This window comes from Pogoniulus pusillus, chromosome 16 (genome assembly GCF_015220805.1).
Source record: "Pogoniulus pusillus isolate bPogPus1 chromosome 16, bPogPus1.pri, whole genome shotgun sequence".
In the NCBI taxonomy this organism is placed as follows: Eukaryota; Metazoa; Chordata; class Aves; order Piciformes; family Lybiidae; genus Pogoniulus; species Pogoniulus pusillus.
In genome coordinates this window covers 3518385-3542831 of record NC_087279.1, presented here as the reverse complement: position 1 = coordinate 3542831, position 24447 = coordinate 3518385, and the positions used below count along the sequence as shown (strand labels likewise).

The 24447-nt window shown below is 47.2% G+C and overlaps 1 protein-coding gene across 10 annotated transcripts in view; it reads left to right on the top strand.

Moving 5' to 3' along the window:
- Positions 1 to 24447, top strand: part of CHL1 (cell adhesion molecule L1 like) — a 236685-nt gene that overhangs the window by 186330 nt on the left and 25908 nt on the right. For all 10 annotated transcript variants that reach the window (XR_010305144.1, XR_010305143.1, XM_064156179.1 and 7 more), the window contains 10 exons: positions 1277 to 1443; positions 5293 to 5458; positions 7890 to 8014; positions 13028 to 13129; positions 13701 to 13898; positions 14712 to 14782; positions 18367 to 18589; positions 21026 to 21141; positions 22247 to 22451; positions 22641 to 22763. Coding sequence is in view for 8 of the 10 variants with exons in the window: in XM_064156179.1 (XP_064012249.1) it covers positions 1277 to 1443; positions 5293 to 5458; positions 7890 to 8014; positions 13028 to 13129; positions 13701 to 13898; positions 14712 to 14782; positions 18367 to 18589; positions 21026 to 21141; positions 22247 to 22451; positions 22641 to 22763 (1496 nt within the window). In the remaining 2 variants the exon portion in view is untranslated. The remainder of the gene's footprint in view (positions 1 to 1276; positions 1444 to 5292; positions 5459 to 7889; positions 8015 to 13027; positions 13130 to 13700; positions 13899 to 14711; positions 14783 to 18366; positions 18590 to 21025; positions 21142 to 22246; positions 22452 to 22640; positions 22764 to 24447) is intronic.

The following is a 24447-nucleotide window of genomic DNA, read 5'->3' as shown; positions in this document are numbered from 1 at the left end:
CAGGTCCTTTCCAGCCCCTGACATGCTGTGATTCAAGTCAAAACCAGTGTGAGACACATGCTGGGGCAGTCATCTAACCAAGTTATACTGTACATAGCCAAATCCTGCTGCAGCTTCATCTGCCCTTGTTTAATGCTGCATGTTTTCAATCTGGACGTGTTACTGAGAGGGAAACCTGATGTCTTACAGACCATATTGACCTGGAAATGGTTCCATGTTGTTGGAAATCATGGGTTTGTCATAGCATTTGACAGGTGCAATAAAATTGAGGGTGACAGCTGTGGATTAAAGACTCAGCCTTGTTTAAAGACCTTGATAGGTGCTGTCAGTGCAGCTGTGGTTTGCAGGAAGCTTATGTCCCTTTATGAGGAAAGGCTGAGCCCTGGGGCTGTGAAGTTTGGAGAAGAGAGGACTAAGAGGGGCTCTTATTAATGTTTATGTATAGCTGAAGGTGGCTTGTCAAGAGGAAGATGTTAACCTCTTTTCCATGGTGTCCTGTGATAGGACAAGAGCCAGTGGATACAAAATGGAATGCAGCATGTTTTACCTCAATGTGAGGAAAGACTTTAGTGTAAGGGTGACAGAGCACTGGAACAGGCTGCCCAGAGAAGTTGTGAAGTCTTCTCTTGAGAATTGCATGCATCCCTATGTGACATGCCCCAGGTGATCTTGCTTTGACAGAGGGGTTGGGCTAGGTGATCTCTAGAGATCCCTTCCACCTCCTACCATTCTGTGGTTCTGATTTGCCAGCACAAATGCTCACTCAGTGCTACATCTAAGGCCAGCTCCCAAAATTCCTGTGCCCCTTGTAATATTTCCTAACCATGAGACTGGTGACTGAGGGAGCTGGGGATGGTTAGTTTGAAGAGGAGGCTGAGGGGAGACCTCATTGCTGTCTAAAGCTACCTGAAGGGACAATGTGGAGAGGCTGCTGCTGGGCTCTGCTCATAAGTAATTTGAGGCAGAACATGGGGGAGTGGCCTCAAGCTGAGGCTGGGGAGATTTAAACTGGACATTAGGAAAAAGTCTTTTGCTGGAGAGAGTGGTCAGGGACTGGAATGAACTGCCCAGGGAGGTGGTGTAGTCACCCACCTTGGATGTGTTTGGATGTGGTGCTTGGGGCTATGGTTTAAGGTCAATCTTGTAGAGTAGGGTTCTACGTTGGACTTGGTGCTCCTGAGGGGCTTTGCCAACCTGGACGTTTTTGTGTGATTCTGTGTGAAACAAGAGCTCCTGCAGCCCTCAAAATAACCTCTACCTACGTGATCACCTTTAGGACTAAGGACGACAGCATCAAGCCCCTTTCAACATCACGCTACGAGCTGAACAAGAACGGCACCCTGGAGATCAAAGACACAAAGAAAGAGGACTCAGGATCTTATGCTTGCTGGGCTGCAAACTCTGTTGGGAAAAGAGCAATCACTGCTAATCTGGATATAAGAGGTACTGGCTCAGAGTTTGGACATCTGCTAAGGTTTTCTATGCACAGATTCTCAGTAAATAAGCAATTAGTAAATATTCAGCCCAAGACTCTGATTTATTCGGTGAATTCTCTGTGTGCTAAGAGCTGAAATCACCACAGGTCTGATATAGATGTAGCAGTTTGCATTGTCTCCCAATATTTGGTGTGATTTCTCTGTGCTCGTGCATGGTGTTTACTTTCTTCTTGACATTAGCAGAAGCTACATGAGGCAGCAAAAAACTGCAGCTTACTTCCCAAGGCCTTCAACTTTTTATTGTCTTGAAAGGATTTTCCCTTTTTCATCAACCCTGTAAATTCAAAGCAGGTTCTTGGCTGACCCTTGGGGCCCAGAGGCCTCCATGTGTTCATGGGCTTGGTGGGGTCCTTGCTGCACTAAGTGCATCAATCACAGCTGTGAGTTTCCTCCTTCTCAAATGCTATTTGATCAGAAGGTACATCCCAAAGTGAATCAAAGCCTACAGTGAACACCAAGCACATTGCACAGGATGGCTTAGGGGATGCTGCTTTCCTGAGGGCTTTGCACTGGGTTTTTGCCTGGTTGATATTAGGAGAAAGCTGTTGGCAGAGGGAGTGATTGGCATTGGAATGGGCTGCCCAGGGAGGTGGTGGAGTTGCCATCCCTGGAGGTGTTGAAGCAAAGCCTGGATGAGGCACTTAGTGCCATGGTCTAGTCAACAGTGCCATGGTCTAATTGATTGGACAGGGCTGGGTGATAGACTGGACTGGATGAGCTTGGAGGTCTCTTTCAGCCTGGTTGATTCTCTGATCCTCTGGTTATCAGCTTCACAAATATGTGTAAATAGAGCAAAACAAAACAAATTAATGCCTGAGAGGTGCTTGCTTCTGAATTTCAGATACATGCTTTGTGCTCCAGTTCTGCTTTAAGGGATTGCTGTGGTCAGTAGAGGGCTTTCCCCAGGAGGCTATGAAGGCAGTGGACACCTTCTGTTGAGCACACAGGTTACATTTAATGGCTTGCATGCAAATTAACTTAGAATTTAAGGCTTGCCAATAAACAAATCCCTTAAACACTCAATTAGCAAAGTCTTCAAAAGGATAAACCTGAGGAAAAGAAACAACATTCCACTCTTTTCATTTCTTTTTGTATTCTCTTTCCACCCACTCCTTTTCCTTTGTCAATTTGGCAGTGATAGTAAACATGAAAACACACAATGAAATTCTCACAGAGCAACATTTCACCACAGAGAGAAATTCAGCTGAGTGCTTTCTTCTTACTTATTCATCTGCTTCTGCATTCAGCTTAGAGTCAATTAAAAGAACAAACTTGATTGCAATAATTTTTTCCTCGCTTGACTTTAATAAGCTTGTAATTTTTCTTGGATCATTACCAAGGCCTATTTCAAATGCCAATTGGACATAAAAATGATATTCAAATCTGTTTTCTTTATCATCCATTTCATAGCAGTCTGTTAAAAAGGATTTGGGGTTTTTTTTGTGTCCAGAGAAGGGCAGCAAGGTTGGGGAGGGGTCTAGAGCTCAGCATTGTGAGGAGAGGCTGAGGGAGCTGGGGGTGTGCAGCCTGCAGCAGAGGAGGTTCAGGGCAGAGCTCATTGCTGTCTACAACTACCTGAAGGGAGGTTGTAGCCAGGTTGGGTCAGTCTCTTTTGCCAGGCACCCAGCAACAGAAGAAGGGGACACAGCCTCAAGCTGTGCCAGGGGAGGTCTAGGCTGGATGTTAGGAGGAATTTGTTGGCAGAGAGAGTGATTGGCATTGGAATGGGCTGCCCAGGGAGGTGGTGGAGTCACCATCCCTGGAGGTGTTCAAGCAAAGCCTGGCTGGGGCACTTAGTGCCATGGTCTGGTTGACTGGATAGGGCTGGGTGCTAGGTTGGGCTGGATGAGCTTGGAGGTCTCTTCCAACCTGGTTGATTCTATGATTCTATGACACAGCTTCAAGCTGCACCAGGGCAGGTGTAGACTGGATGTTACAAAGCTCTTCACAGCAAGAGTGCTTGGCATTGGAATGGGCTGCCCAGGGGGGGTGGTGGATTCACCATCCCTGGAGGTATTTAAGAGGAGGCTGCATGAGGCACTTAGTGCCATGAGTTAGTTAATTAGAAGGTGTTAGGTGATAGGTTGGACTCAATCTTAGAGGTCTTTTCCAACCTGGCTGTTTCTGTGACTTCCACCTGTGACTTTTTTGTGAGGGTCTTTTGGGGTTCGATTTTTGGGGTTTGGTTTTGGGGTTTTGAGTGCTTGGTTTGGTTGTTGCTGTGGTGGTGGTTTTATTGTTTTGTTTGTGGGTGATTTTTTGTGCTTGTTTGCTTGTTTTAGTTTTCATTGTTTTTGTGGTATTGCTTTGGTTTTGTTTGGGGTTTGGGGTTTTTTTTGTGGAGCTTTTTGGGTTGGAACAAACTAAAGCAGAATTCTTCAAGATAGAAAAAAAATAAAGCCTGGTAAATATCTCTTTCCAAACCAACAGTCCTTCATCTGAGATGTTTGTATTCTCAAGGCATGATGATTGTTGCTCCCAAGGTTTTGGGTTTGTGTTGGTTTGGGGTTTTTTTGTATGGTTGTTGCTCCTAAGGTTTTGGGTTTTCTTGGGTTGTTTCTTTTTTGGCATGATTTCTGCTCTTAAGGTGTTGGTTTTGTGTTGGGTTTGGAGGGTTTTGGTATGATTGTTGCTCCTAAGGTGTTGGGTTTGTGTTGATCAGGGGGCTTTTTGGCATGATTGTTGCTCCTAAGGTGTTTTGTATAGAGTTGTTTCTTTTTTGGTATGATTTGTGCTCCTAAGGTGCTGGTTTTGTGTTGGGTTTGGGGTTTTTTTGTATGACTTGCTCCTAATGTGTTGGGATTCTGTTGTGTTGTTTCCTTTTTTGAATGATTTCTGCTCCTAAGGTGTTGGTTTTGTGTTGTTTTGGATTGTTTTGTATGATTGTTGCTGCTAAGGTTTTGGTTTTGTGTTGTTTTGGGTTGTTTTGTATGACTGTTGCTGCTAAGGTTTTGGTTTTGGGTTGTTTTGGGTTGTTTTGTATGATTGTTGCTGCTAAGGTTTTGGTTTTGGGTTGTTTTGGGTTGTTTTGTATGATTGTTGCTGCTAAGGTTTTGGTTTTGGGTTGTTTTGGGTTGTTTTGTATGATTGTTGCTGCTAAGGTTTTGGTTTTGGGTTGTTTTGGGTTGTTTTGTATGATTGTTACTGCTAAGGTTTTGATTTTGGGTTGTTTTGGATGATTGTTACTGCTAAGGTTTTGGGTTTGGATTGTTTGGGATTGTTTTGTATGATTGTTGCTGCTAAGGTTTTGGGTTGGGATTGTTTTGGATTGTTTTGTATGATTGTTGCTGCTAAGGTTTTGGATTTGGGTTGTTTTGGGTTGTTTTGCATGATTGTTGCTGCTAAGGTTTTGGTTTTGGGTTGTTTTGGATGTATGATTGTTGCTGCTAAGGTTTTGGTTTTGGGTTGTTTTGGATGTATGATTGTTGCTGCTAAGGTTTTGGGTTTGGGTTGTTTTGGATGTATGATTGTTGCTGCTAAGGTTTTGGTTTTGGGTTGTTTTGGATGTATGATTGTTGCTGCTAAGGTTGTGGTTTTGGGTTGTTTTGGATGTATGATTGTTGCTGCTAAGGTTTTGGTTTTGGGTTGTTTTGGATGTATGATTGTTGCTGCTAAGGTTTTGGGTTTGGGTTGTTTTGGATGTATGACTGTTGCTGCTAAGGTTTTGGGTTTGTGTTTGGTTTCATTTTTTGTTGTTTTTTTGTTTTTTGTATGAAGTGATTTATGGAAATGTGATGTAATAACCTCTCCTAATCAAAATGTTGTATTTGGCTTTTTTTTTCCTGTGATCAATCAGATGCTACCAAAGTTGTTGTTACTCCCAAGCACCCTCACGTGCTGAAATCACGTTCAATCCGCTTGAAATGTCAGTCTGAGCACGACTCACACTTGAAGCACAGTTTTCAATTATCCTGGAGGAAGGATGGAAAGGAGCTGCCAGTCAACAGCACAGAAGATGGCAGGTAAGCAGGCAAGAAACAAGAGTTGTCTTAATCTCAGCTGAATGGTGCTGGAGCATTGATTTCAATAAACATGAACTCTTAATAGCTCGAAATGCAAATCTGTGTCTGCAAGAGTTCCCCATGCAATCAATGCCTGAATCAATCTGTGGTTTATACACATAAAGTGCTTCTGTAAGAGTTTGGAGGCAGTGACAGGAGAAGGGGCAACAGGCACAAACTGCAACATAAAAAGTTCCCCGTGAAGGAAATTCTTTGCCTTGAGGATGGTGGAGCACTGAAATGTGCTGCCCAGAGAGGTTGTGAATCTCTGTCTCTGCAACCATTCAAACCCCACTTGCACATCTTCCTGTGCAACCTGTTCTAGGTGAACCTGCTCTGGCAGTGGAGTTGGACTAGATCATAGAATCATAGAATCAAGCAGGTTGGAAGAGAACTCCAAGATCATCCAGTCCAACCTAGCACCCAGCCCTAGCCAGTCAACCAGACCACGGCACTAAGTGCCTCAAGCAGTCTTTTCTTGAACACCTCCAGGGACGGTGCTCCACCACCTCCCTGGGCAGCCCATTCCAATGCCAAGCACTCTCTCTGTGGAGAACTTCCTCCTAACATCCAGCCTATACTTTCTCTGGCACAACTTGAGACTGTGTCCCCTTGTTCTATTGCTGGTTGCTTGGGAGAAGAGGCCACCCCCCACCTGGCTACAATGCCCCTTCAGGTAGTTGTAGACAGCAATGATCCCCAGAGGTCCCTCCCAACCCCTACCATTGTGTGAGTCTGTGTAAATGATGTTGGGTTTTTTAACTCTCTCACCATTGTAGCATAGATGGAGGTTCAAGCTTGAGAAGAGTAGATTTAGATTGGCTGTTAGGAACAAGTTCTTTACTCTGAGGTCTGTGGAGCACTGGAATGGGCTGCCCAGGGAGGTGGTGGAGTCACTGTCCCTGGAGGTGTTCAAGCAAAGCCTGGATGAGGCACTTGGTGCCATGGTCTAATTGGCTGGCTAGAGCTGGGTGCTAGGTTGCACTGGATGATCTCAGAGATCTCTTCCAACCTAGTTGATAAAGAAAAAGAAAAGAACAGGTTGCCCAGGGTGGTGGTTGAGACCCCTTCCCTGGAGACATTCAGCCCCAAAATACAGCTCTATCCCCAGTCCAGTCAGCTGGGGTTTCACTTCTCTGCTTTGGTGGAACTAATGTTTCCCTGTGTTTTACATCTGTTCACAGCAAGTCCTCAGTATGTTTTTCCCAAGTATGAGTTTAGGATTTGCAGGTGCAGGCTGAATTTTGCCCTACACTTCTGTTTCTATTGACCTTAAGGAGATGGAGCTCAGCTTTTATACCGTATGAAGGGTCCAGCAGTGAAAAATCAGATGTCTTTAGTAATTACCATAGATGAGAGATTGTTTCCTATACACTGCAGTGATGGAGAAGCTGGAGAGCCTGCTGAGGCCACGTAGTGTGAGGGAGATAGAGCCAAGCAAATGCCATGTCTGCACAGAGCCCATGTGCCTGGGTTGGTGCCAGCTTCCCCCGGTGCATTGGACACTGCACAAGTGGGTTGGGAATGCTCAGTTTTACTCACCCCTCTCAAAAAGTCAGACATAAAGCCCATGTTTTTGCCTCATTAAGGCTGTGCCAAAATCCTATGTTCCAGACACTGGGCTGATGCATGTCAATGGGGCTCTTTTCAGACTCAGAGAGTCCTGCCAGCTTCCAGCCACGGAGGCTAAATTGCTACAACACACAGCTAATGGCCAACAACAGAGTGGATAATACACCTTCAATTAGGATTTAAAAGGGATAGATGCAAGATGCAATTATGTCATGTCCAGTTCCCAAATTCTTTACTTGGACAGGGTTTTTTTTTGGGAGAACAGCAGTGTCTGATTGTCAGATATTATCTCACAGTTTTTGCTCTTCAAGAAGGACAGATTGCTGCATGAGAGAGCCCAGAGCACAGCCACAGTAATGATGAAGGAAGCTGAACATCTTCCTTCTGAGGAGAGCCTGAGGGAGCTGGGGCTGGGAGCTTGGAGAGGAGGAGACCAAGGGGTGACCTCATTCCTGGTTGTAAATATGTAAGAGGAGAGTGCCAGGAGCCAGGCTCTGCTGGGTGATGCTCAGTGCCAGGCCAAGGGGCAATGGGTGGAAGCTGAGGCATAGGAAGCTCCATGTGAACCTGAGGAAGATTTTTTTCTCTGTGAGGGTGACAGAGCACTGGAACAGGCTGCCCAGGGCAGTTGTGGAGTCTCCCTCTCTGGACATACTGAAGAACCATCTGGATGTGTTCCAGTGTGATCTGCTCTAGGTGATCCTGCTCTGGCAGGGGGGTTGGACCAGATGAGCTTTTGAGGACCCTTCCAGCCCCTGACATTCTATGATTCTATGTTACTCTTATTTATTTCCATGTGCCTTGTGTTTTTGCCCCACAGGATAATCCTGGACAGGGATACACTGTTCATACCAAGCGTGACGTTGGAGGACCAAGGAGTGTACACATGTGTGGCCAGCACTTCTCTGGACAGTGTTGCTGCTGAATCACAGTTAATTGTTCTAGGTAAGAGGATGTAAGGACAGTCTGGAATCATGTGCTAAGCTGAGCTGTAGGAGACTCCACAAGACCAAGTCCTGCACTTGGGTCACAACAACCCCATGCAACTCTACAGGCTTGGAGCGTCCAAAGGCTTCGAGGAGACCTTGTAGTGGCCTTCTAGTATCTGAAGGGGGCCTACAGGAGGGCTGGGGAGGGACTTAGACAAGGGTCTTGTAGTGACAGAATGAGGAATAACATGTTTAAATTGGCAGAGGGAAGACTAAACTGAAGAAGTTTAAGAGGGAAGAAGTTCTTGACAGTGAGGGTGGTGAGACACTGGCACAGGTTGCCCAGGGAGGTTGTGGAACACAGAATCTGTGATCCACAACCTCCCCAGAGATGTTCAAGACCAGTTTGGCTGAAGCCTTGAGCAACCTGTTCTAGTGGGAGGTGTCCCTGTCTATGGCAAGGGGATGAACCTGGCCAAGCTCTGAGGTCCCTTCCAACCTAAAACATTCTATGATTCTATAAGAATGGCCAGAAGCTACCCAAAAGAAAAGGTCCTGGGGGTGCTTGGGGACAGCCAGCTGAATATGAGCTAGCAGTGTGCCCAGGTGGCCAAGAAGGCCAGTGGCATCCTGGCCTGGGGCAGGAATAGTGCAGCCAGCAGGGCTAAGGCAGTGATCGTGACCCTTACTGGGCACTGCTGAGCCTACACCTTAAGTCCTGGGTTCAGCTTTGGGCCACCACTATACAAGCTGGTGAGAGGCCTGGAGCACAGCCCTGTGAGGAGAGGCTGAGGGAGCTGGGGGTGTGCAGCCTGCAGAAGAGGAGGCTCAGGGCAGAGCTCATTGCTGTCTGCAACTACCTGAAGGGAGGCTGTAGCCAGGTGGGGTTGGGCTCTTCTCCCAGACAACCAGCAACAGAACAAGGGGACACAGTCTCAAGTTGTGGCAGAGGAGGTCTAAGTTGGCTGTTAGGAGGAAGTTGTTGTCAGAGAGAGTGATTGGCATTGGAATGGGCTGCCCAGGGAGGTGGTGGAGTCACCATCCCTGGAGGTGTTACAACAAAAGCCTGGCTGAGGCACTTGGTGCCATGGTCTGGTTGATTAGCCAGGGCTGGGTGCTAGGTTGGACTGGATGATCTTGGAGTTCTCTTCCAGCCTGGCTGACTCTATGATTCTATGACAGGATAAGGGGTGATGGTTTAAACTCAAAGATGGGTTAGGCAAGAGAGAATGAAGACACAATTTTATAATGAGCATGCTGAATCTCTGGCCTGGGCTGTCCAGAGAGGTGGTTGGTGCCCCATCCAGGGGGAATATTCCAGGTCAGATTGAGCAGAGCTCTGAGCAACATGCTCTGGCTGAGGATGTCCCTCCACACTTCAGGGGCTTGGACTAGATGACTTTGAAAGGTCTTTTCCAGCCCAAATGAAGCTATGATTCCCTTCACTCTATGGACACTGAGATGAATTATCTCTGTGAATCTGGGCACAAAGTATTGTTCAGTGGTAAAGAGCAAGTCCACAGCAGAGAAAAGCCTTGATCAGAGAGGCTGAAACTTGACCTTGTGTAAGCATCCTTCCTCCTATCCTAAAGGACCACTTGAAATGTAGGGCCTGAACTTGTGGAGTGCTGTGCAATCCTTTGTGCCTAAGGGCATCAGCCAGCAGCTGAACAATCTGTTTTTTGGGCAGTTTTGCAGCCTTTTGATTTCACTTTTGCCTCATTTTGCACTTCTTTCTGCCAGTGATTGCAACAAGAGCTAAGGCATTCTGACCTTCAAGATGTGTTCACACTTTAAGTGACTGATATTTATCACTCAATAGTAAATTAAGAAGATGCTATGCATATTATTTACAGCTCCCTGTTCTTCAGTGCTGTGTAATTCAAAATGTTTGTAGAGTGTTTGCTACATTGCTTATGAAAATTTCATGAAGCACTTCACTCCCTTTTAAAAGAGATGATTTGCAGAAGAGAGGGGAAAAAAAAACCCAACCCAGAACCCAATCTGGTGCTCTTTTCTCCTTCTTTTCTTGGATATCCAAAGAAGTCTTGGTGGATTAACAATATCTTCAGTTTTTATCTTCAGTCTCTTCAATCTTCAACAATAATTTCATTTCCAAATGAAAAAATCAGGCTTGTTAGGCAATGTGAGATGGGTAAAGAGCTAAGTAAGGCGCAGATGGAGATATCAGGGGAAAAAAAAATAGGACTCAAAAGCATTTGAAGTATTTGTTCTATGATATTGAGGTGCTGGAAGGTGTGCAGAGAAGGGTGATGGAGCTGGTGAAGGGCCTGGAGCACAGCCCTGTGAAGAGAGGCTGAGGGAGCTGGGGGTGTGCAGCCTGCAGAAGAGGAGGCTCAGAGGAGTGACCTCATTGCTTCCTACAACTACCTGAAGGGAGGCTGTAGCCAGGTGGGGTTGGTCTCTTCTGCCAGGCAAGCAGCAACAGAACAAGGCTACACAGTCTCAAGCTGTGCCAGGGCAGGTCTAGGTTTGATGTTAGGGGGAAGTTGTTGGCAGAGAGAGTGATTGGCATTGGAATGGGCTGCCCAGGGAGGTGGTGGAGTTGCTGTCCCTGGAAATGTTGAAGCCAAGCCTGGCTGAGGCACTTAGTGCCATGGTCTGGTTGATTGGGCAGGGCTGGGTGCTAGGTTGGGCTGGAAGGTCCTGGAGGTCTCTTCCAACCTGGCTGATTCTATGATTCTGTGATTGCCATCTTCAAATCAATGTACTGAATGATAAATAGACACCAAAGGAGAGAAAAGCAAGCCCAACCAAACATAACATTTTTAACTGCTTGATGTAATCTGAGGGGTAGATGAAAGTGACAGAGCCCTGGAGTGAGCTGCCCCAGGAGATTGTAGAGTCTCCTTTTCTGGAGAGATTCCAGACCTGGACATTGTGATCCTGGGCAGCCTGCTGTGCAGGCCCCTGTTTGAACAGAGAGGTTGGTATAGGTGATCTCCAGAGGTCCCTGCCATGATGTGATTGTGTGAGCATTCTGTGAACTTGAGATAAAAAAGAAAACTCAATAATATTGTTTTAAAACTCCCCTGGAGACCCAGATGATTTCTTTCCCAATGAGACTGAGACAGTATTGGTGGTGGAGGTTTTCCTATCAGAAATGTCATTACATGAGGGCAGGAGGAGGTCAGAGACCTGAAGTTGTGCAGTCCTGTTTCCTTGGTCTGTATATTGTTTAGGTTTTGAAACATCAAAGGATTTGAAGAGTGGAAGTGCATGTGTGTGATGTTGGGAAGATAGGAGGTTACCATCACCCCCCTGCAGTGAGACTTCACACATTCTGCTTACCAAACCAATCCAGTCCAGTCAGCCTGTAAACCAGCACATCAGGACATAAGGAAATGCAAACATCTGTCAGGCTGAACCCACTCAGTTTGACAGCTTTCATTCAGTTAGGGATAATCTGGCAAGCAACTCAAGCCACAGGTCACCTCTTCTGCTCCTGGTGCTGTTGAGAAACCAGGTGGTATTGCAGGCACAAGCCCCCCTTGCCATCTCCCAGAACTGGGAAGGGGAGCAGCCCATTTTGGTGGTGCTGGAAACCTCAATCCTGTTTAACACCAACAGAGTAGTCCAGTGCCTGTGGCTTCTGTAGCCCCACACTTGTCGCTGGGAGGTGCAGCGCAGTTGTCATCACCACCAGCTCTGGCTGTGATAGTCTCTGGACAGCATTAGTCGACCTGGAAAGTAATGAATTTTCCTCTCTCCTTTTAATCTAGGTCCCCTTGGCCAGGATAATGAACGTTATCCTTTCATTCATATGCTAAAGGCCAAGTTCAATAGCTGTTGGAGATGAGTTCACCTTCTACTGCTCTGGTTGGTGCCTGAGTAAATCCAAGCGATGCTGACAGAACTCTCTGCTAAGAGCAGTGTCAATATCTATTAATGATTAAACAGATCTCAGGGTTGATTGGAAAGGGAAAATCTGTTGCTGCAAGCACAGTCATGAGAGTAGATGGAAATGAATTTGAGGGAGGATAAGGATATTGTGTTTAATAAGGGAGAAAGCAGGGGCAGAGATTCAGCTTGCTTTTCTGTAATAAAAAATGGATCCTTTAAAGCAGTTCCCACTTTCCCAGTTTAGTCCACTTTGCAATGAAAAGATGTTTTACCACCAGCTGTGGAAGAGGACCTGGGAGGCCTGGAGGACAGCAGGATGCCCAGGAGCCAGCAATGTGTCCTTGAGGCCAAGAAGGGCAGTGGTATCCTGAGGTGCATCAAGAAGAGTGTGGTCAGCAGGTCGGGGGATGTTCTTCTTCCCCTCTACTCTGCCACGGTGAGGTCTCATCTGGAGTAGCAGGTCTAGCTCCGGGTTCCACAGCTCAAGAAGGACAAGGAAGTGTTTGAGAAGGTACACCAAAGGCTTACAAAGATGATTAAGGGACTAAAACATGTCTTATGAAGAAAGAGACCTGGGGCTTTGTAGTCTGGAGAAGACCAAGGGGAGATCTCAATGCTTTGAAGTACTTACAGGGTGTCAGGAGGATGGGGCCAGGCTCTTCTCAGTGCCCAGCAACAGGACAAGAGGTAAGGGGCACAAATTGGAACATAGGAACATTGGAACATAGGAAGTTAGGTGTTGTGCTGAGGGATTTGGTTTGGTGAGAGACTTGTCAGTGTGAAACTAATGATTGGACTTGATGATCTTGAAAGTCTTTTCCAATCTAAGAAATTCAGTGATCCTGTGAAGTTCCTCCTCAACATGAGGATAAGCTTCTTTACACTGGGAGTGGTGGAGCACTGGAACAGGCTGTCCAGAGAGGTGGTGAAGTCTCTGCAGTCATTTAGAGCCCTCCTGGATGCTGTACTCTGTAACCTGCTCTGGCTGAACCTTCTCTGGCTGGAGGATTGAACTGGATAATCTCCAAAGGAAACTTCCAGCCCCTTTCTTTGTGTGACTCTGTGTTTCTGTCTCCACTGAACTTGCTCTTCCAGACCTTTGGAAAGCAGCAAAACAGAGACAAGTACCTTGCTGTGCTCCTGACACATCTTCATTATTTCTCAGATGTTCCTGATCCACCAGAGGACCTTCAGCTTTCAGAGCATCAAAACCGAAGTGTTCGACTCTCCTGGAAAGCTGGAGCCACTCACAACAGCCCAGTTAATGGTAGGAAGGCTTTTAGTAGCAGCATCTTGCACTGCTTAGCAACTGAGGGAGCTGGGGTCGTTCAGCCTGGAGAAGAGGAGGCTCAGGGCACACCTTGTTGCTCTCTACAACTACCCAAAGGGAGGCTGTAGCCAGGTGGGGTTGAGCTCTTCTCCCAGGCACCCAGGGACAGAACAAGAGGACACAGCCTTGAACTATGGCAGGGCTGGATGTTAGGAAGAAGTTCTTCCCAGAGTGACTGGCATTGGGGTGGACTGCCAGGGAAGGTGGGGCAGTCACCATCCCTGGAAGTGTTTAAAAGGAGACTGAGCGAGGCACTTAGTGCCATGGTTTAGTTCATTAAAAGGGTTAGGTGATAGTTGGACTAGAAGATCTCAGACTAGAAGATCTCAGAGGTCCAACCTGGTTAATTGTTGGCACAGCCATGGCTGTTAGAGGAAGCAAACCATGCTGCTAGCTGTACTTAATTGGGTTTGCTACCGGAGTTAATGTGATGCAAGCCCATTGCTGCTGACAGCTTTTAACACAGCCTCTGCCTTTTGTCTTGTCTTTTGTTTCTTTCCCTCCCCAGAGTCGATTGTGGAGTTTGAAGAGAGCCGGTTGGAGTCGGGGAGGTGGCAGGAGCTCACTCGAGTGCCAGGGAATGACACCACAGCCCTTTTGTCCCTGGCCCCCTACGTGGATTACCAGTTTCGGGTGGTATCTGTGAATGCTGTGGGAAGGAGCCAGCCCAGCAAAGCATCGCTGCGCTATGCAACACCTCCAGCTGGTAAACACTGCCATCTAGTTTCACTCCAGATTAGTGGACTTTAGGGTTTTCTTGGGAAGATCAGTTAGCATCCTTTGATTCAGAGGGGTGGGAAGTCAGGGGCACTTCTACCCCTTTCCTTGCCCCCATGGCAGCCCAGGGATGCAAAGTGAGGAGCCTATGCTGCTTAGAAGGATGTTTCCTCCAGCACCTTTATAGCCCATTGCAGCTCCTTATGGGCAGGCAGCTGCTGGAGAAGATCAGGCTTTGTGGGGAGCCTTTCAGCAGTGCTAAGCTTGTCAACAATCTCCCTTCACAGTGTATTTCACGTCGTGACAGGAAATGTTCTGTCCCTGAGAGTCATTTTAGAGGCCAACTGTTCAGCACAGCATTTGCATTCCTTGGCATTTCTCTCCCTTTTATTTCCCCTTTACTTCATCTTCAGGTCCTCCTTCAGCTTTTCAGCCATGTGCATCCCACTAATGATACACCTTCTGTTTACTATCCCCATGAGGAGAAAAACCTCTTCCTCCTAATCCCCCCCACATCTGGTGCTTTGGAATCTAAAAGTCACAGCTATATGTTAACTGGTGGCTCCAACCAGCAGGGGCACTCAGGAATCAAAACTGCATGAGCAATGTGGTTGAGTCGCAGCAGCTTTGCTGATCCAAGTCATTAATCTCATGAACGTTTTTTTTTGTTCAGGTGTCTTTCCCTCTCAATAAGATAAACAATAAGAAAGGTTTCTTGCATCCTTTTCTCTTTTCATTTAAACAATGAAAGCAAATAAACCCCAGGATGCACAAACTAAGCTTATCACCTCTCTGCCTCCAGCTCCAGACAAGAATCCAGACAACATCCGAGTGGAAGCTTCTGAACCAAATGAAATGGTGATGAAATGGGAGGTAAGGCAAACACATCCATTCATGCTACAATATTGGAAGCAGCTTCTCCCTTCAGGCAGAAGCTTCTAAAGCAGCATGGAATTTGCCAGGCTGCTTTTTAAATATAGTCAGATTGAAAAAATAAATTATAGCTCCCTTTATTTTATCTTCTCTACCCCAATTTACTTAGAATTATAGAATCAACCAGGTTGGAAGAGACCTCCAAGATCATCCAGTCCAATCTAGCACCCAGCCCTATCCAGTCAACTAGACCATGGCACTAAGTGCCTCATCCAGGGCACAGGTTGGACTGGATGATCTTGGAGTTCTCTTCCAACCTGGTTGATTCTATGGTATTCTATGGCATAGTAAACATGACAGGGCTATGAAGCACAGTGAGATTTCCCCAGACTATGCTCTTCTTAGAATCATAGAATCAACCAGGTTGGAAGAGACCTCCAAGCTCATCCAGTCCAACCTAGCACCCAGCCCTAGCCAGTCAACCAGACCATGGCACTAAGTGCCTCAGCCAGGCTTTTCTTGAACACCTCCAGGGACAGTGACTCCACCACCTCCCTGGGCAGCCCATTCCAATGCCAATCACTCTCTCTGCCAACAACTTCCTCCTCACATCCAGCCTAGACTTCCCCTGCCACAACTTGAGGCTGTGTCCCCTTGTTCTGTTGCTGGGTGCCTGGGAGAAGAGCCCAACCCCACCTGGCTACAGCCTCCCTTCAGGTAGTTGTAGACAGCAATGATATCACCTCTGAGCCTCCTTCTTCTGTGCATCTTGCTTACAAGAAAGTGCTTAAAATAGTTGTGGTCTCACCCTGCTCTGCAGGAGGAGCAGTCTGGCCCAAGGATGGTGCATTTGTAGCTTCTGCCCTTCAAGCCTGGATGTTTAAGAATGATGTTGACCGCTTGAGCTTCAGGTATTGGCAGGCAGCTCTAAGGTCCTCTTGTAGTACTCTCCTCTCTAGGCTGCACACACCCAGCTCCCTCAGCCTGTCCTCACAGCAGAGCTGCTCCAGCTCTTGGATCATCTCTGTGGCCCTCCCCTGGACTTTCTCCAACAGAGAAAGAAACAGCCCTCTGGGTCTGTTGCTTTGGGTTTGAATGCAGAGTCTTGCTGGGTGATGTAACCCAGGGCCAGGGAAGCCAGTCCTGCCTCTCAGAAGAAACACAGAGTGGATGCCCAGCATGAGTGGGAGATGTGATGCCCAGCAGTGTGCTGATCAGAGTGAGTGCTCCTCCTTGTCAGGCCTGCTCAGGGCAAGAGCTGGAGTGAAACCTTCAGGCAGGGAACAGCCTTAGTGAAACCTTGTAGAATCGTTTCAGTGGTGTAAACAGGAGAGCAGGGTTTCCTGTGTGCTTTGTGGAGGGGATGCTCAGCACTGCACAGGCAACTGCAGGCAGACAAAGGGCTGCAAAACGATGCTAATCTGCCTGCTTTGGATTAACAGAGCAGATGAGCCTCAGTGAGTGGATTTGCAGCCCGGGATTTGCAGCATTAAAGGAGATCAAAATAAGAGCCAAGCAGAGCTGCAATGCAACTCTGAAAGAGAAGTTATTTTTCAGCAGGATTTCTTTGAACTTCTTCAGCTTCTCTTGCAAGTTCCCCTTCCCTGGGATCCTTGCCATGGAGGTGATTCTCTTGATACCTGTTTGAATGTTACTGAGTCTAGCAGCTCTTCCAGAACAGTCATCCCAAAGGTCCTTGTAGCAGCAGGGCAGAGGAGGGGCAATTCTTGCAGATCCCCCAGACCTAGGTCCCCCTGTGCATGGGGGGCATCAGTGGGGCATTGTCTTCTACTGGCACTTGAAACAGATGTCTTTTCATTTCTCTTTCTCCCTCTACTCTACACTAGGGAGGCCACAACTGGGCCCAATTCTCAGCTGCCCATTTGAACAGAGATGGGGAACTACTGGAGAGAGTCTTGTGCAAGCTGCAAAGATGTTCAGGGGACAGGAACACCTCAGTGAGGAGGCTGTGAGCCCTGGGGCTGTTTATGCTGGAGAAGAGCAGCCTGAGAGGGGATCTGATCAATGCTCAGCAAGAGCTGAAGGGCAAATGTCAACACTATGGGGCTAGACTTCTCTTATTAGTGCCCAATGACAGATCAAGTGCCAGTGGGCAGAAACTGGAAGCCAGGAGGTTCCATCTGAACGTGTGGAAAAACTTCATTGCTGTCAGGGTGCTGGAGCCCTGGAGAAGGCTACTCACAGATGCTGTGCAGCCTCTGTGACTGGAGAGATTCCTGTCCCACCTGGAGTGCCATGGTTGATTAGACAGGGCTGGGTGCTAGGTTGGCCTGGATGATCTTGGAGGTCTCTTCCAACTTGCTTGATTCTATGATTCTGGGCCAGCTGCAGGTGATATCCAGAAGTTCCTTCTAATCTTCACCATAGAATCATAGAATGGTTTAGGTTGGAAGGGACCTCAAAGATCATCCAGTTCCAACCCCCTGCCATAGGCAGGGACAACTCCCACGGGTTGCTGAAGGCCTCATCCAACCTTGTCCTGAACATCTCCAGGGAGGATGTGGAGCACAGAATCATAGAATGTGATCTTTGATTCTGTGATCCTGTGCTCCACAACCTCCCTGAGCAACCTGTGCCAGTGTCTCACCACCCTTACTCTAAAGAACCCTTTCCTAACATCCAGTTTGCATCTCCCCTCTTCCAGTTCAAACCCATTCCTCCCCATCCTGGCATTACCAGACCTTGTCAGTAGTCCCTCCCCAGCCTTCCTACAGGCCCCTTTCAGATACTGGAAGGCTACTATAAGGTCTCCTCAAAGCCTTCTCTACTCCAGGCTGGAGAACCCCAACTTGAGTCCAACTATCTTGAGACCACCATGGTCATTAAACCACATTCCAAAGGGCCATGTCCACATATTTGCTGAGCATCTCCTTCAAGTCACTGCACCAACTCCCTGGGCTACCTTATTCCAATGCCTGACCACTCTTTGAGTAAAGAAATCATAGAATCACAGAATCATAGAATCAACCAGGTTGGAAGAGACCTCCAAGATCACCCAGTCCAACCTAGCACCCAGCCCTATCCAGTCAACTAGACCATGGCACTAAGTGCCTCAGCCAATGTTTCATCATATCCAACCTAAACTTCTCCTGACACAATCTCAGGCCATTTGGTCTTGTTCTATCCCCTACTGACAGAGAGAAGAGACTGGCCCCCACCTCACCACTCCAACCTCCACTCAGAGACTTGTAGAGAGCAATGAGTTGTGTTCAAAGGCGGGGGGGGGGTTACATGACACAAGGGAACAAAGCAAACCTGTGGCAAAGCAGAACCTGATTTGTGTTGTGTGCAGAAATATATCTGCTGACAATCTGGTTTCAAGCCAGCTGTTTTTACTGCCTTTCACCCACCTCTCCCTGGAAGTCAAGATGGTTTTTTCTTCTTCCAGCTGTCTTAAAACTAACACAACAAGGAAAAGTTAAAGCTTTCTTTCCTCCATCCTCCCTTTTCCTCTTATGTTATTGCAACACACTATCCAAAATTATGTCTCCCCCTCCCCTCAGCTGCTGTTTTGTGATGACTGCAACAAAGGCTGACAAGATCTCTCTTAAATTCTTTTACAGCCACTGAAACCCATGGAGAGGAACGGGCCAGGGCTGGAGTACAAAGTCAGCTGGAGGCAGCAGGGGGTCGAGGTGGACTGGAATGAGGAGACAGTGAAGAAGCATTCTCTGACCCTACGAAACACTCCTACCTTTGTGCCTTATGAGATCAAAGTCCAAGCAGTCAATAATTTAGGATCAGGTCCTGAACCAAATGTCACCATTGGGTATTCAGGAGAGGACAGTAAGTAGAGGAAACTGTTATCTGAAATCACTCTGTGTGGGGCATTCTTGCAGTGCAAAGTGATGTAATGATGGATTTAGGCAGCCTGTGGCCAAAACTGTTTTGCTGAACCACATAAGATGGAGGCAGGACTGATTCTGGGTGCTGTGGCTGCTAGAGTTTGAGGGTGGTGTTTGGAAAGGTCACTTGTGCTGTCATTTATCTCAGTTATTGGCTTAATCTAGATACTTGTTGGAAGGTCATAGTCTATTAGGAGTCTGTGGAGTGTGGCATCATGTTGTACTTGGTGGAAAAAAATAGTCTTAAGCTTGTCTGGAGCCCAGTTCAACATTTTAGCCCTGTCAGTAGTTAAGTACTCTGGCAATTAAGTGCAAAAACTCAGGTGCTGGGCATTGGAAGTGCCTTTATAGGTCATGCCATGGTCCCATGGGTGCTGTTACCTTGTCCATGGAGTCCCACAAGAATGGGACTTCTCCTCCAGTCTGGGTTTCTGTCCAGTGGCTTTCTGTGGCTCCCAATAGCATAGCCCTCTCTCAGGCCTCTCTGAGTCTCTGGAGAAGTCTTTCTCCACTGTGAGACTTTTTTCAGTCCTACTCCTGCTCCAAGCTCCCTCCCCAGATCTTCTCAGCACCCTCTCGCCTCTGATTTTGGGCTCTGCCTGACCCACACTGCATCCTCCAGGCCAGATCAAACAGGAAGGGTCTCTCTTTTTGCCACAAAACAGTTCTTTCTCTGTTTCCACAAACCAGATGCCCTGAGCTGCTTTGAAATCACAGATGCCACTTGGGACACCCACCCTTTGCACATCCTCTTCAAGCTCCATCTTCATGGTGGGCTTTTGTAAGGGTGTCCCTGCTGATAGAATTAATGCTGATGCCACACAGGATGCAGGAGCACTGCTGTGTCCATGGGATGCTGCAGAATGTCACTGCTGAGGCCACCCTCATTTCTCTGAATAGCAGCCTGTCCTCTTTGGAGTTTGTTTTGTGCCTAGAGGCTATATTTAGAGGGCTGGACATTTCTCCAGCTGCAATAAAGAAATGCCAGGCCTCACTTTGGAAAGCAACTCAGTGATGCACCAAGACCACCAGGCACAAAGAACCTTTTTTTTGGTAGGAATTAAGGATCTTAATCAGTGAGGGAGTAAACAGCATGGTGGTCAGCTAGGGTGGGAGCCAGGCTTCCCTCATCCCAAATACAAATGCTTCTTGTATTTGCAAACACTTAGCAGCAGGGGCTGGGTGCTGTTGGCAAAGAAGGTCCAGAAGAGCAATTGGTTCATGTTTCAGATCTACAGATTAATCTCATTGAATCATAGAATCAACCAGGTTGGAAGAGACCTCCGTGGTCATCCAGTCCAACCTAGCACCCAGCCCTATCCAGTCAACCAGACCATGGCACTAAGTGCCTCATCCAGTCTTTGCTTCAACACGTCCAGGGACAGCGACTCCACCACCTCCCTGGGCAGCCCATTCCAATGCCAATCACTCTCTCTGCCAACAACTTCCTAACAACATCCAGCCTAGACTTCTCCTGGTACAACTTGAGACTGTGTCCCCTTGTTCTGTTGCTGGCACAATGTGAGATGAAGCACCAAACCTTCCTGCTGCCTACCTCTGGATGCAAGGTGGGGATTGGCATTGGAAAGGGCTGCCCAAGGAGGTGGTGGAGTTGCCGTCCCTGCAGGTGTTGAAGCAAAGCCTGGATGGGGCACTTAGTGCCATGGTCTGGTTGATTGGCTAGGGTTGGGTGATAGATTGGACTGGCTGAGCTTGGAGGTCTCTTCCAACCTGGTTGCTTCTATGATTCTATGATCTTCTCCTTCCTGTAGAGCATATGGTGGAAGAGATGATGAACAATGAGAAGAGAGCAAAGGAAACCCTACAACATCTTTGTTTTCTTTGTGTGTCTGCAATGGATCTCATTTTGTCTCTATCAGTGGGAAATCTTCCTTGCAATTCAGCTGTCAATGGATCAAGGCCTCCCTTACTATATTTTTTTTCCCAGGCACTGTAACAGCTCTCTGTGTTGTGCAGTGATTAAAATCCTACTGTTTTAATGAGCTAAGTAGTAAAATGAAATTGATTGTAAAAAAGGGCTTTACGATTTCCTCCTCGAGTGCTGCGTTAATCATTTTTAGTTTTATTCTTCTCACTGCTGTAAGCATTACTTGAAACAGGAAATCATAAATACTGCTCTTAGAAATTCATCTGTCCCAATGCACCTCTATTCCAACCCTCAGCAGAAAGCCCTGATAGGGCAAGATAATGTTTATTGGCCCATTTCACCCACTGGATGCAGGTGGAATGGTTGTTTTCTTGCCTTGCAGTAAGTCTGCGTGAGCTGCCATAGCTTGAGGTGGAAAAGCAAGTCCTGGAGCTGGGAACAGTGGGAAACTGAGCTCCTGGAAGTGTCTTTAATATGCTGTTTTTACAGTTCCAGATGCTGCTCCTTCCGTCGTGTCGGTGGATGTTGTGAACAGCACATTGGTGAAAGTCTTCTGGCTGGGCATACCGAGGGATCGAGTTCGTGGACACTTAAGAGGCTATAAGGTGGCAGTTTGCTCTTTAATTATTTGGATGTAGTTGAGTCAACTACTAAATGAATCCCAGATAAAGGGTGGATTGAAATCTGCTTTCTGGGAAGATGAGAGAAATTGATTCCTAGATCTTTTGGGCAGGGTCAAACACAATTGGAGGGCTGGAGCATCTCTCCTGTGGGGATAGGATGAATGAGTTGGGGCTGGTCACTGTGGAGAATTGAAGGCTCCATGGAGACCTTACAGTGGCCTTACAATACCCAAAGGGGACTATAGGACAGCTGGAGAAGGGCATCCTGGCCTGTATCAGGAGCACTGTGGCCAGTAGGACGAGGAAGGTTATTCTTCCCCTGTACTCAACACTGGGCAAGCCACACCTTGAGTGCTGTGTCCAGTTCTGGGCTCCTCAATTCAAGAGAGATGTTGAGGTGCTGGAAGGTGTCCAGAGAAGAGCAACAAGGCTGGTGAAGGGCCTGGAACACAAAGCCTGTGAGGAGAGGCTGAGGGAGCTGAGCTTGTCTAGCCTAGTGAAGAGGAGGCTCAGGGGTGACTTCATTGCTGTCTACAACTACCTGAAGGGAGGGCTGGATGTTGTTAGGAAGTTCTTCATAGAGAGAGTGATTGGCATTGGAATGGGCTGCCCAGGGAGGTGGTGGAGTTGCTGTCCCTGGAGGTGTTCAAGGAAAGCCTGGATGAGGCACTTGGTGCCATGGTCTAGTTTACTGGCCAGGGCTGGGTGCTAGGTTGGACTGGATGATCCTGGAGGTCTCTTCCAACCTGGTTGATTCTATGATTCTATGTGGTGATAGGACAATGGGCAATGGTTTTAAACCTGAGCAGGTTAGATTTAGATTAGACATTAGGAAGAAGTTCTTTGCTCTGAGGGTGATGAAGCACTGAAATGGGTTGCCCAGAGAAGTTGTGGATGTCTCTTCCTTGGAAGTGTTTAAGACAAGGCTTTGGGTAACCTGTTCTAGTGAGAGATGTCCCTACCCATGGCAGAGAGGTTGACACTTGATGGTCTTTAAAGTCACTTCCAACTCAAGCCGTTCTGTGACTATGATCATGTTCAGCCTCATGCAAGAGAATTTGTTACAGAAATGCCAATTTCAATGCAGGTCAGTTGGTGGAAAACAAAGAGCATGTTGGATGGGAAAAGGCATCACCCAGAGAAACACTTCCTAACCTTTGTAGGAGACAGAAACAATGGGATGGTTCCTGGGCTAGAGCCCTTCAGTGAATTCCGCTTATCTGTTGCGGCTTACAACTCCAAAGGAGATGGCCCAGAGAGCTCCCCTGTCGTGTTTGAAACTCCAGAAGGAGGTAAGACAAAAAGGGATGGAGGGACAAAAGTAGAAGTCGATTTAATTAAAGGTGGTGTTAGTCATAAACCCTTTCACTAGAAAAGGGGATTGTAGGTGCTGAGCTAAATGATATCCTCATTTAACCAGGATGTGCAGAGATAGAGCTGCTCAATCTTCTTCCCTGAAAGCTAATCCCTCTATCTTCCAGTCCCTGAACAGCCACGTTTCCTAAGGATCTTGAACTTTGACAAGGACTCTGTCATTCTGTCCTGGGGACTTCCCAAGAGAGCAAACGGTCACCTCACCGGCTACGTTGTGCAATACCAGACAAGTACGTGCTTGCTTTCCTTTGTCTTTAGAATTTGAGCAGTCATAGCTTTAAAAAAAGAGAAGATGAAACCAAAAACTTGTGAAAAAGGGGTTATAGGTGCTCAGTTTTTGAAAAGAGAGGCAGCTGAGAAGAGCTGTGTCTGAGATCAGCCGAAGAGCCCTAGCATCAGAGCGGTGTGTCTGCTCAGCAGTGTGTGCGCAGTCTGCTAGATGGCAGGCTGAAGTCAGGCTGAAGTCATCTTCCAGAGACAAGAGCTTTCCATGCACTTTACCAATGTGAGCTCACCTTGCTGCCACGCTCTACTCCACAGTTATTTTCTGTTTCAATTAGTTCATGCTTGTGGAGAAGAGGAGGCTCAGGGGTGATCTCATTACTGTCTACAACTACCTGAAGGGGCATTGTAGCCAGGTGGGGGGTGGCCTCTTCTCCCAGGCAACCAGCAATAGAACAAGGGGACACAGTCTCAAGTTGTGCCAGGGTAGGTATAGGCTGGATGTTAGGAAGAAGTTCTTCACAGAGAGAGTGATTGGCATTGGAATGGGCTGCCCAGGGAGGTGGTGGAGGCGCCGTCCCTGGGGGTCTTCAAGCAAAGACTGGATGAGGCACTTAGTGCCATGGTCTGGTTGATTGGTTAGGGCTGGGTGCTAGGTTAGACTGGATGATCTTGGAGGTCTCTTCCAACCTGGTTGATTCTATAATTCTATGCTTGCAAATTCTACCCAATGTAGCAGTTAAGAAGACTCGTGAGTTGTAGGGGCATTTTACTGAGGTGTAACTCTTTCAGTTCAGAGCAAATTGTCAGGAGAGAACTTTAACCACAATTACTCAGATCTTAGCCTCATGTCACTGGGCAGCTTCTACTCGTGGAGTGCCTCACCAGGAATGCAGACAACCACCTCCTGAGTCATGATATTGAGTCATCACTTTGGTAAACAGCTGCATATTTGCCCAATAACGTAGAGAAACAACTAAATCCCAGAGGTGTTTCTTTCTTGTCTGTGACAGAACTGAGTAGCTGGGAAGAGGCTTTAAGCAGTTGGCTCAGGCAAGATCCCTTATCAGTCTCAGACTGCCACAACAGCAGCTGTGAGGTGTGGTGACAATTCAGGGTAGTTTGTGTGTTCATGGATTCATAGAACACCAGGTTGGGAGTGACCTCAAAGATCACCTAGTACCAACTTTCAGGGTAAGGCTATAGTTTAAATGAGGTGACCCAGATTCCTTGAGGAAGGGACAGGATTAGACTGTGTCTTACTCAAAAAACCAAACCAAACCCAAACCAACCAAGCAAACCAACTCCATACCCAAAAAAAAAGGGAAAAAAACCCAAACAAAATAACCAGAAAACCAGAACAAAACCAACCCTCCTCCTAAAAAAAAACCCACAAACAAAAAGCACAGAAAAAAAGAATCCTCAAACAAACCAAGCAAGCAACCAACCAAAAACCACCAAGCCAAACCATACAATTTCTCCTTATCTGTGCTGGTGACAGAATTCCCCAGCTGTCCTTGCAAGCAGAACCTTGAAGCTGGATTTTCCTTTTGTTCTCAACATCTGGTTTAATAGGAGGTGCCCCTGCCTTTGGCAGGGAGTTTAGAAATAGATGATAGTTAAGGTCCTTTTCAACCCAGATAATTTTATGACCTGGGGGTGCTGGTAGATAGTAGCTGAAGATGAGGCAGC